Here is a 13047-nt window from a genome sequence, read left to right on the forward strand (position 1 = left end):
CGGCACTGTGCACCCGGTTATCCGGGACACTTGTGAAGCCGTCCGGCAGTGTGCACCCGGTTATCCGGGACACTTGTGAAGCCGTCCGGCAGTGTGTATCCGGTTGTCTGGAACAAGTCATCGGGCAGTGTGCACCCGGTTGTCTGGAACAAGCCGTCCGGCAGTGTGCACCCGGTTGTCTGGAACAAGCCGTCCGGCAGTGTGCACCCGGTTATCCGGGACACTTGCGCAGCCGTCCGGTTATCTGCATCCATCAGCTATGTCCTTCAGTGCCACCATTCTCTTCTCCCCTCCCAGTGGCAGTGAAGGCAGATGCTGCTGCTGTACCTGTAAGAGTGAGACGAGCCAGGGCAGCTCGGGCTCTCAGGGTGGGAACCCTCCTGCCAGCACCCCTATCACAGTGACAGGACACGGCCTGGCGGTGCAGAGCTCTGAACAGCTCCTGCATATTATCTACCAGCGGGTGGACAAGGCGGTGGGTCTGGCTGAGGCCGCCCTGGGTCTTGCTCGGGCCAACAACGAGTTGTTAAAACAGCTCCAGGAGGAAGTGTGTGAGCTACGGCAGGGGAAAGTCTGCACCACTGAAGAAGATGGGGAGAACCGGGCCCGCAGCCCACCACCCGAAGAGCCTGGACTGCTCAAGGGGAGCCCGGGGGAAGCCTGCAAGACTGTGTCTGCCATGGAGGAGGAGTGTGACAGCGTGGGCAGCGGTGTGCAGGTGGTGATTGAGGAGCTGAGGCAGCTGGGCGCAGCCTCCACCGTGGGGCAGGGGCCCTTGGGCTTCTTCGCGGCCCCCCAGAGAGATCTGCGGCTCCCGGGATGTGCTCTGGCTGCCGCAGAGGGGGCCCCTCTGCTCAACCCCGTAAGTGACTCCCTAACTCCCGTATGCTTGCCCTGCCCGAGCCTCTGGAGATACTCATCACACGCCTCTTTCAGTCTTTAAGCCGTTCTTCCACGTGTGTCTGTGATAAAACAGAAGGGCACCCACCAGGCTTCCCCCGCTTTCAGGGATAGCCTGCACTCCTGTTTCCACCCGAGTCTTTTTGGCAGGTCATTTTTGGCGCAAGTGGTGAGTGAGGTGGTGCTCCCCACCTTCTCAACAGCTCCAGCGTGGCATCTTTTCCACAGCTGTCTCGGCTGCTCCACCAGCTCTGCCTTTCCTGGCGAGAACGCCTGCCATGAGCAGACGTCTCATTCATATTTTATCATGGCCTTCAGCTTGCCAAGAAGGGCTTCAGTGCAGAGACGGAAGCGTGGAGGGGAAGAGGGGAAAGCCAAAGGATAAGCGTATTAAAAGTCAGGTGAAGCTGGGCGTTGGTGGCGCACACCTTCAATCCCAGCACCCGGGAGGCAGAGGCAGGCGGATCTCTGTGAGTTTGAGGCCAGCCTAGTCTATAGAACGAGACCCAGGACAGCCAGAGTTGTTACACAGAGGAAACCCTGTCTGGCAAAAAAGGGAGGGAGGGACAGAGGGACGGAGGGAGGGAGGGAAGAAGGAAGGAAGGAAGGAAGGAAGGAAGGAAGGAAGGAAGGAAGGAAGGAAGGAAGGAAGGAAGGAAGATTTAGGTCGGATGAGGAGGTACTGCCTGTTTGATGGTAACAATGATTGCTTGGATCTTACTCTAGCCCAAGCTGGCCTACAACTCACTCTGTAGTTTCTGCTATTGTCAAATTTACAGCAATCCTGCTACTCTCTCTTTGGTTTTTCGAAACAGGGTTTCTCTGTGGCTTTGGAGGCTGTCCTGGAACTTGCTCTTGTAGATCAGGCTGGCCTCGAACTCACAGAGATCCGCCTGCCTCTGCCTCCCAAGTGAGTGCTGGGATTAAAGGCGTGTGCCACCACTGCCTGGCAAGAATACTTGCATTATTTCTTTTTCCAGTTATTCATTTATTTTTCTGTGCCTGTGTGTATGGCTGTGTGAGGGGTCAGATCCTCTGGCTGAAGTTACAGACAGTTGTGAGCTGCCATGTGGGTGCTGGGAATTGGACCCAGGTCCACTAGAAGAGCAGCCCGTGCTCTAACCACTGGGCAATCTCTCCAGCTCCTGTTCTCAACTTTGTAGCAATTCTACCCCTTCAGCCTCCTGAGAGCTGGCATTACAGGTGTGAGCCTCGAAAGGCAGGCAGAATACTGGGCATGGTGATGTATGCCTTTGATTGCCTTTCAAGATTTATTTTAAAGAAGATTTTATTTATTATGTATAGAACACTCCATGTATACCAGAGGAGGATGTGAGATCTCATTACCCATGGTTTTGAGCCACCATGTGGTTGCTTGGAATTGAACTCAGGACCTCTGGAAGAACAGTCAGTGTGTTCTTAACCTCTGAGCCATCTCTCCAGCCCCCCAAGATTTATTTTTTAATTTTAATTATGTATATATGGGGGCTCCATGTGCGTGCACTCATGGCAGGGGGAGGCCAGAAGAGGGAGTCAGATCTCCTGGACTAGAGTTACAGACTGTTAACTAGCCACTCTGTGTGGGTGTTGAGACACAAACTCAGGTCCTTAGGAAGATCAGCGAATGCATGCTCTTAACCATTAACCCATCTCTCTAGACCCCTTTAATCCCCCCCCCTTGTTTTTGGTTTTTTTGAAACAGGGTTTCTCTATGTACTCCTGTCTATTTTGTAACTAGCTTTGTAGACCAGGCTGGCCTTGAACTCAGATATCCGCCTGCCTCTGCCTCTTAAGTGCTGGCATTAAAGGCTGCGGCGGCAGTGACCACCACCACTGGCTTAATTGCTTACTTTTAGTACCAGCACCTAGGAGGCAGAGACAGATGAATCTCTGTGAGATGAAGGCCATCAGAATATACATGGCCTGAGACCCTGTTTCAAAAGAAAAGTGAATAGGAACATTAGGAACATAGAGGGTGTGACAGTGACATCATCATGAGTTTGTGGCTAGCCTGGGCTTCATGGTGAGCCCAAGTGGAGACTGGAGTGACAGCTCAGTGGTTAAGAGTGCCTACGCTGGAATGTAAAACATAAATTAATAATAATAATAAAGAAGAGTGCTTACTGCTTTTCCAAAGCACCTGAGTTCAGTTCCCAGCATCTTTGTCAGGTGGCTCACAACAGCCACCTCCAAGGGGATCTGATGCCTCTGGTCTCCTGGGACCTGCACTTACGTGTTCACACTCACACACAGACGCACACACATGCAAACGCATAATTAGAAGTAATAAAAACATGTCTTTTAGAAGGTGGGGGCAGAGAGCAGAGGAGGAGGGAAATCGAGCCTCTTCTGGGCAAGAGAAGACACAGAAGCACACAGTGCTTCCGTTTTTCCGTGCCCAAGGGAGAACCCTGGCTAAGAAGAACTGCAGAAAGGCACTCAGGGAAGAGGAGGAGACAGAGGATGGCAGAGACCACAGAGGCAGGGAATGGCAGGTGCACCACACTCTACAGCGGGGTCTTCAGCTCTCTCCCACTGTCTGCCCACTCCTGCCTTTTGCCCCAAACATGGTAACAATACCCAGTAAAGAGTAAAGACCCGAACACACGGGGTGAATGAGAAGGGGCAATTCCCAGCCCATCTGCTGATGGTGACGCTAGCCTATCCTAGCCGCTGACTGTCGCTCCTAAAGGCTTAGCTTTGTAGCACTGGTCCCTGTACCTCGCCCTCTCTGCCTGGCTTGGGCCTGAGAGACAGGAAACGGGAGGATACCCAGGCCAGGTGGTGCTTTGCGCTGGGGGTTCTTTGGGGCGGGGAAGGCTTCCAAGCTGGCAGGATGGAATTAGCTTTTAGATTTCACAGCACGGAAGGCAGCTCATGGGCCTGCGGATCTCAGCTGCCTCCTCCGCATCGTTCTCCACGAGTGTGGTTCCCTCCCTTCCACCGTTTTGTTTTCCGGGCTGCAAAATCCCCACTCCTTTCCTCCCGCGGTCTGCTTTGCCCCCTCCTTTCCTTGCCCTGTGTGTCCTTGACCGCACACGCATCAGCTGGAGGTGAAGGCCCAGACTATGGGCTGTAGCCTGGCCCAGACCGGCCCCTCTAAGGAACTAGAGCGTATGTTGGGTGTCTGTTGTTTGTGTGACATCCTCTATAGGCATTGGACACATGTGGTGCCCAGACAGACACACAGGCAAAGACACCCATACACACCCGGGGGAAAAGAGAATGATCTGCGATTTCCTGATGCTCTCAGAGAGTCCCAGAAATAAGCCACTGGCACAAGAGGCTGCTGACCTGACCTTTCCTCTACATTGTTCCCTGTTCTTGGCCAAGAATGGTGGTGAAGCAGGTCCTGCTCTGCCTGGCTCTAATAGACTGCTCTTCTTGTCTTCTCAGATGGCGGATGAGTATGTGGCCTCTGAGGGGGCAATACAACGAGTGTTGGTCCCTGCCTATGCCAAACAGCTTTCACCAGCCACACAGCTGGCTATCCAGAGGGCATCCTCAGAGACAGGACCAGAAAATGGAACCAAGCTCCCCACAGCCCGCCCTGAGGACATGCTTGGTTCGGTGGCACTGGACAATGCCGTGGATGAGTCCAGCCCTGGCGTCGCTGGGGAACTGAGCCGCTCGATGGGATTTATTGGCTCCCCATGCAGGATTCGAGGGACTGGGCAGAAAAACTCCAGGCGCAAGCGAGATCTGGTGCTCTCCGTAAGTGAGCTCAGTTTCAGTCATTTTTTTCTTTAGTTTGCAAGAGTGGGTTGACTTGAAGCCTCCAAATAGAATGAGTAGTGCCTTAAATCCTACTGGAATGAGAAGGATAAAGAGAGACATTATTCTGTAACCTTGAGCATGGGCAGAGCGTTTCCATTGCCTGGTCTTGCCAGCTTGTGTAGACAGAATGGTGTCCCTTTAAAGAGAAGAGAATTCTCTCTCTCCGTGTTCTCATAATGCTGATGGGAAGATCTTTAAGGACTGAGCAGACTGACCGCCCCCCCCCACAAGGGTCGAGTTTTAGCCAATGTGCAGGGTAAGTAACAAGGGTCGTCTTGTGTGGGAAAGCTAGAGTGTCCTGAAGCAGTCAGTGTCCAGCCCCACAGAGGTGGGAAGCCACCAGGCTTAGTGCCATTTGCCCAACCACAGACTTCTCGAGAATCCAGTCATTCTGAGAGCCCTTGGAGGCAGAAAGGGACTGGCTAGGAAGACGGCCTAACATTTTCTTGGAGAGGATGGGAGCCCCAGGGACATGCTGCTGGGCTGAGAGTCCTCAGTGTGGCAGCCAGCGGAAACAAAGACCTTGTAGCACAGTGTTGCTCAGCCTGGAGGAGCTGCCCTCCAGGGACATGTATCACGACTAGCCACTTTGCAGACTGTTGTCGCTGGTGGGTCGGCAGAGGGAGAATGCTTACATCCAACAGGCAGAAGCCAGGTAGGAACCGAACTGCATGTCCCTCAATGTGCATTCCAGCTCAGCCTGTCTACAGCACAGAGGGCGAGATTTTCTTCCGTGTGAGTGTAGTCTCTTGGATCAACTGTGAGCTCAAGAGCTTTGTGGGATTGGGGGGCTTTATTTTCTTTGTTTGTTTGAAACAGGGTCTCGTGAAACTGAGTAGCCTCAATTCACTACAAAGTTGAGACTGACCTTGAACTCCTGCTTTTACCTCACAAGTGCTGACTGGAATTATAAGCATATACACCACTATACCCAGTGTACTCTGAGTGTGTTTTCTTATTTATTTAGAAGCAGTTGGAGTTTATTAAATATTAATCAATTAATGAGAGGTGGGGTTCACTACATTAGCCCTAGTTGACCTATAACTTGCTATGTAGACCAGGCTGTCCTTGAAACTGAATCTTTTTTTTATAAAAAAAGATTTATTTATTTATCATATATACAGTGTTCTGCTTACATGCCAAAAGAGGGCACCAGATTGAATTGTAGATGGTTGTGAGCTACCATGTGGTTGCTGGGAATTGAACTCAGGACCCCTGGAAGAGAAGTCAGTGCTCTTAACCTCTGAGTCATCTCTCCAGCCCCGAAACTGAATCTTAATATAGATTTTTAATGTTTTCTAATTTGTGTGTGTGTGTGTGTGTGTGTGTGTGTGTGTGTGTGCTATATGTGTGCGGGAGTCTTCAGAGGCCAGAAAGTGTTTTATTTCCTAGAGCCAGAGTTATATGCAGTTGTGAGTATCCCAGTGTGAGTGCTGGGAATTGAACTTGGGTCCTCTGGAAAAGCAATGATACACACACACACACACACACACACACACACACATATATTTGTGTGTGTGTGTGTGTTTTCCATGTGTGTTTATGTATCCTCAGAGGCCAAAAGAAGATGTCAGATCCCTTGGAGCCACAGTTTGAGGTGATTGTAAGTTACCTGACATGGATGCTGGGAACTGAACTTGGGTCCTCTGGAACAGCAGCAAGCCCTTTAGTTTAGGTTTTAAGTACTAGTGTTAAGAGAAAGGAAGGTATTCATGAAAAAAGGCACACTTGGAGAATACCTGTACTTCCAGGGCTTGGGAAGCCAAGGCAGGAGAATACTGAGTCTGAAACCAGCCTAGTCTACACAAGCTAAGTTTGAGGCCAGCCCTGGCACTACAGCAAGTAAGACTATTTCAGAAAAATAAAGGAAAATACATTATTGAGCAAGACTGTTGGCTTGCAAGGGAAGAATGGTTATAGGGCCTTAGAGTGCTAATCTTGAGCTCTGGAAGGAGTCCAAGAGCTCTCTCTCTGATCTGCTGGGATGCCTGTGGATGCTGCTAGGGACCCTGTGGAGCCTGTGGACCAGGCCAGTATGCTTAACTCTTTGGAATGCTGCAGATGCCAGCCACCCTTGGGGAAGTATATTTATTTTTAGCTCACCCAGGAGGTAGATGAGCCAACAGCCTTTACAGTCTCAACACCCACCGTCTAGAGTGCTTTCCCTTTGCACTTCAAGTCTGGCTTGGTTTTTCATCATCTGATCTCTTCCAAGCTACGAGCTTGGAAGACAGGCAACTCCTTTTCCTTTTTTGAGAGGTCCCACCTTCATGAAATCGTTCACCTATTCCTGTGTGATTGTTTACATTTGAACTTTAGTTTCTAGTTTTTAAAGATGTATTTCTTATCTTTATGTGTAGAAGTATTTTGCCTTCATATATGCATGTGTACTGTGTGTGTGTCTGGTACCCCCTGAAACCAAAAGAGGGCACTGGATCCCCAGGACTTGAATTAAGTAAACTTCCATGTGAGTGCTGGGAACTGAATCCTGGTCCTCTGCAACATCAGCCAGTGTTTTCAACTCTCTCTCCAGCCCCCTTTTAAAAGGTTCATGCAGTCCAGGCTGGTTCCAGACCCCCAGTATGGCTGAAGCTGACCTTGAACTTCTAGTCTTGCCTCTTCCTCCCAAGTGTTGGGATTACAAGTATGTGCCATCATGCAGAATTTGAAGCTAATAGTACTGTTCTTCTTCATAAAGTGGAGGCTGGAACTACTAAAAGCTGATGGTACCTTCCTATTTTGTATAGTCATCCAACTCTAGAGATGGGGGATAGACTGGGGGTTTCTGAATAGGGGGTTATCACTTTTCATAATCTCCATTGACTGCAGGGGCTTGGGATGAAAAATCAGAAAAAAAAACAAAGCTAGATATAACAGAAATAAATATAAAACCCTTCATTAAAACTCAGCGTGTCAGCTGGGTGTTAGTGGTGCACACCTTTAATCCCAGCACTCAGGAGGCAGAGGCAGAGGCAGAGGCAGAGGCCAGAGGCCGGAGGCCAGAGGCCAGAGGCCAGAGGCCAGAGGCCAGAGGCCAGAGGGCAGAGGCAGAGGCAGAGGCAGACCGATCTCTGAATGTATTTGGCCCACATAATCTCATAGGGAGTTTGACTAGTAGGAAGTATGAAATTGTTGGAGCAGGTATGGCCTTATTGGAGGAAGTATATCACTGTGGGGACAGGCTTTGAGGTTTCCTATGCTTGAATATTGCCCAGTGAATCAGTCAACTTCCTATTGCCTTATGAACAAGATGTAGCCAAAATCATGTCTGCCATGCTCCCAGTCATGCTCTGCACCATGATCATAATGGACTGAACCCCTGAAACTGTAAGCTGCCACCCTCAATTAAATGTTTGCCTTATAAGAGTTGCTGTGGTCATGGTGTATCTTTACAGCAATAAAAACTTATCCAAGGAAGCTGGGCATTGGTGGCACACGCCTTTAATCCCAGCACTCGGGAGGCAAAGGCAGGTGGATCTCTGTAAGATCGAGACCAGCCTGGACTACCAAGCGAGTTCCAGGACAGCCTCCAAAACAATACAGAGAAACCCTGTCTCGAAAAACCAAAAAAAAAAAAAAAAAAAAAACTTATCCAAGACAGGTGTCTGAAAGCTGGGTGGTGGTAGCATATGTCTTTAATCCCAGCACCTGGGAGTCAGAGACAGGCAGGTCTCTGTGAGTTTGAGGCCAGCCTGGTCTACAGAGCAAGTTCCAGAACTGCCATGTCTACACAGAGAAACACAAACAAACAAACAAAAAACCCAAAACAAAAAGCCTGGGAAGTAGAACTGATGATTGGGACAGAGACGAAGCCACACACCGGGACGATGCTTTTTACCCTAGGGACCAGAGGGAAGTTTTCCTGTCTACTCCTGACCTGATTCTTTCTCCCTCCCCCTAGAAACTGGTCCACAATGTGCATAACCACATCACCAATGACAAGAGATTCAACGGATCTGAAAGGTGTGGTCCCTTGAAGACAAAAAGCTTACAGGGTGCTTTGCTGAGAGGGAAGAGGGAGGGGGGGGACCCAGAGGGGGGGCGGATGTTGGCTTGTGTCAAGCCAAGGCGATTACTGCAAAGCTGATTCATTCCAGGTGTGTCTGGCTGCTCAGAAGTTGTCTGCCTAACTCTGTCTTTTCTCCTCTCTGACAGCATTAAGTCCTCTTGGAATATTTCCGTAGTGAAATTCCTTTTGGAAAAGCTCAAGCAGGAACTGATGAGCAGTCCCCACAACTACACTGATAAGGAGCTAAAGGGTAAGGAACCCTCTGCTTTTTTACCCTAGGGACCAGAGACTTCCCTCTGCTCCTGCTCCCTGCCTGCCCCTTCTACTACTTACCCTTGGCTGGGAGGCAGGAGGCACGGGGATGATGGAGTTGGTAGTAAAATAGCGCGTAGCAGCTAGGGATGGGACCTCACTCCTGTGGTCCCAGGACTGGGGACGGAGGCAAGAGGCCCACTTCAAGTTCGAGGCCAATCTAGGCTATCTACAGAGTTCTAGGCCAGCTTGGGCTATGAAGAAAGAGAAAGAAAGGAAGAGAGGAAGGAAGGAAGGGAGAGAGACTAGTGCGTGTGCATTTTAAAACCTTTTGTTATTGTTCTCGCCTAGAATTTATTAAAGATTACTCCAAATTGCCCTCTTCCCTACTCATTTTGGAATGGAAACGGGAAAAGGACTAGAGTGCCCTTACACATTGTGTTAGTAGAGACTGACTCTGCGGTCAGGGTTAGCTGCTTATTATTATTACTATTATTGGACAAGGGTCTCCCTCTGTCACCTGGCTGTCCTGAAGCTGTCTATGTAGACCAGGCTGGCCTTGAACTTACAGAGACACACGTGCCACCATGCTGGCCTTGTTGTTGATGTTTTTTAAATATGTATTTATCTGTTTATGTTGCATGTGTATGTGTGTCTGAGTGTATGCATGTGTACCATTTGCATGTGTGAGCCTGAGAAGGCATTGGATGCCCAGGCACTGCAAGAACAGAAGCTGTGACCTGTCGTGTGGATGCTGTGAAGTCCAGTCCTCTGGAAGACTAGCCAGTTCTTCTAACTGCTGAGCCATCTCTCCAGCCCCACTCCTTTAAAAAGCATATTACAGGGGCTGGAGAGATGGCTCGGAGGTTAAGAGCACTGGCTAGTCTTCCAGAGGACCTGGGTTCAATTTCCAGCAACCACATGGTGGCTGACAACCATCTATAATGAGATCTCTTCTTCTGACATGCATGCCAGAACACTGTATGCATAATAAACAAACAAACAAATAAATAAATCTAAAAAAAACCATTACAAGCCAGGCAGTGGTGGTGCACACTTTTAATCACAGCACTCGGGAGGCAGAGGCAGGCGGATCTCTGTGAGTTTGTGGCTAGCCTGGTGTACAGAGGGAGTTCCAGGTTATCTAGAGCAGTAACAGAAAAACCCTGACTTGAAAAGCTGAAAAAACAACAAACAAAGCAAAAGGTACTGCATTTATTTATTTAGTGTGTGTAGTGTGTGTGCACATACATGCTCATCTATAATTGCTTGCCACAGTACGAATGTAGAGCTCAGAGGACAACTTGTGGTAGTTGACTCCCTGCTTCCAGGGATGGCACTAGGGTCATCAGACTTGGCACCCATCTCCTTTACCCCGTAAGCCATCTTGCCAACCCAGAAGCCAGTCCCCTGCCCTGAATGCTATATGTTCTGGAGCCAGAGAGGTGGCTCAGTGACTGAGCACCCGCTGCTCTTCCAGAGGACCTGGGTTCAATTCCCATCACCCACATGGTGGCTCACAGGAATCTGTAACTTCAGTTCCAGGTGATCTGATGTCCTTCTCTGGCTGCTGAGGGCACCGTACAGATGTGCCACACAGACACACATGCAGGCAAACCCCCCCCCCACAAATAACATTAGATCTCAAAAACTAAAGCCACGGAGTTCTGAGTTTTCTGCCTTCCTTTCCTCTGTCGCCTACACCTACTGCTGAGGTCCTGTGACAGCTGCAAGAAAGTCCTGCGATCTATGGGTAGGGTAGCAATAGTAGAGCCGACGCTAGAGGTTAATGCACAGAAGCAGCTGGAGTTCTCTTTGCAGTGAGGGATATTTGGGGGGTGAAGGTGAATCCAAGAGGACTGACAGCCTAGCCTGCTCATAGGCGGCTCTAAGCTTCCACTCAGTAAGCAGCAGTGTGGGCCGGGGATCCCTGCTCTGGAAGGTCCTGCTTCTTGCTGTCTCCTCCCCCCAGGAGCCTGTGTGGCCTACTTCCTAACCAAGAGGCGGGAGTACCGCAACTCTCTTAACCCTTTCAAAGGCCTAAAGGAAAAGGAGGAGAAGAAACTTCGAAGTCGCCGATACCGGGTAGGTCTCTAGGCCTTTCTTTTGAGATCTGAAACCCTAGCCTAGATCCCAGTAAGTTGTAGTGGGAAGGGTATGCCAGAGAGTACAGCAGCTGAGGGTACAGTCGGCAGACTGGAGGACAGATAGACAGACAGACAGCCGGGTGGAGGGTGAGCTAACCCTGAGGTCTCACCTGAGGACCAGGTGCCTTTAGGCACAGATTTTACACGTCCTTTCTCCCAGCATAAACCCTTCCTACAATCCATGGTCTGTTTCTTCTAATCTCTGTCCTGGGAATTACCGTAGCTCTTTGCCAACCGATCCAGTATCATGAGGCATTTTGGGCCCGAGGACCAGCAGCTGTGGAAGAACGTGACAGAAGAACTGATGTCCGATGAGGAGGACAGTCTTAATGAGCCAGGTGTGTGGGTGGCCCGCTCTCCCCGATTCCGGGCTCAGCGTCTCACAGAGCTCTGCTACCACCTGGACGCTAACTCAAAGCACGGCACCAAAGCCAACCGTGTGTACGGGCCTCCCTCAGACAGACTGCCGTCTGTGGAAGCCCAGCTCCTTCCACCCGAGCTTTACAATCCCAATTTCCAAGAGGAAGGAGGAGGAGGCAACGAGAAAGGACCAGCCTCTCCATCCTTTGACCAGCCTCACAAGACGTCCTGTCCTGATCTGAACTCATTCATTGAAATCAAGGTGGAAAAGGATGAATATAGTCTATAACGAGGGTCGCTCTGCCCCGTCACTCTCCACATCCCGGAAACCGGTGGCTCACAATAATGAGGGCCTCCTGCAGTCGGCAAAAGCAAATCTGCTTCTCTTAACATAGTGTCTACTTAAAGTGGAAGCTGGAGACTCTCGTGGGGTAGCAGAACTTATGTAGAAGGCAGGGGAGTGCCTCTCCCGCGCGCCAGTGGCAAGCCAGAAAATGCTTATTCCTAAGCATAAACAGTGCCTCGGAGGAGCCTGGGATGAAAAGGGGGATGGGTCAAAGAAACATGAGGCCTTGATACGTGTCCCTATTTCTGTTCTTGCCCCCCATTCACCCTCCCATCCCTCCCTCCCTTCATTGTACCCACAGCTCAGGAGAAACTGCGCTTGTGCTGCCCTGGAAGCAGAACAGACCAGTCCAGGGTAATACTGCCCCCTGGTGGGACGTTTTAGTCATGGGCTTTCTCTTCTTAGCAGGGGAACGTGGGCTTACTGGTATTTGGAATTAGGGTCTAGATATTGCTAGTTATAGTTTGGATTTTTTAAATGATGGCTATTATTTGTTGGATTATATGAGAAAATTTTATTATTCACATATTACATGTGAGGAAATTAAAGCTTAAACATTTCTTATGTTGCCGGGCATAGTGACTCATACCTGGAATCCCAGCATTTAGAAAGCTGAAACTGGGGGACTGCTGTGGGTCCAAGGCCAGCCGGGGCTACAGAGTGAATTCCTGGTTAGCCTGAGTTACAGAGTGAAACCCTGCATGGGAGTAGAGGCAGGTTGATTTCCATGAGTTCCAGGCCAGCCTGCTATATATAGTGAGTGACACCCTGTCTTGAGAAAAACAACAGCTACACAGAGAAACCCTGTCTTTTTTTTTTTTTTTTAATATTTATTATGTATTCAGTGTTCTGCCCAGGCCAGAAGAGGGCACCAGGTCGCATTACAGATGGTTGTGAGCCACCATGTGGTTGCTGGGAACTGAACTCAGGACCTTTGGAAGAGCAGCCAGTGCTCTTAACCTCTGAGCCATCTTTCCAGCCTCCGAGAAACTCTGTCTTTTTTTGTTGTTGTTTTTTTGTTTTGTTTTTTCAAGACAGGGTTTCTCTGTATTGTTTTGGAGGATTTCCTGGAACTCACTTTGTAGACCAGGATGGCCTCGAATTCACAGAGATCTGCCTGACTCTGCCTCCCGAGTGCTGGGATTAAAGGCGTGCGCCACCAACGCCCGGCGAAACTCTGTCTTAAAAAACCAAAAGAAAAGAAAAAAGAAAGGAAAAGAGAAACAACAAAAAGAAACAAATGAGTAAAACACCCC

At 49.8% G+C, this 13047-nt stretch overlaps 1 protein-coding gene across 1 annotated transcript; it reads left to right on the top strand.

Moving 5' to 3' along the window:
* Positions 1-259: 259 nt before the first annotated feature.
* On the top strand, positions 260-12355 carry CUNH14orf93 (chromosome unknown C14orf93 homolog). The gene is made up of 6 exons (XM_040740570.1): positions 260-862; positions 4297-4614; positions 8579-8640; positions 8833-8936; positions 10911-11023; positions 11309-12355. The coding sequence occupies exons 1-6, from the start codon at positions 260-262 to the stop codon at positions 11732-11734; spliced, it is 1626 nt and encodes a 541-aa protein (XP_040596504.1). The 3' UTR covers positions 11735-12355.
* The last annotated feature ends 692 nt before the right edge of the window (positions 12356-13047 follow it).

Source organism: Mesocricetus auratus, unplaced genomic scaffold (assembly GCF_017639785.1).
Source record: "Mesocricetus auratus isolate SY011 unplaced genomic scaffold, BCM_Maur_2.0 Super-Scaffold_100707, whole genome shotgun sequence".
NCBI lineage: Eukaryota > Metazoa > Chordata > Mammalia > Rodentia > Cricetidae > Mesocricetus > Mesocricetus auratus.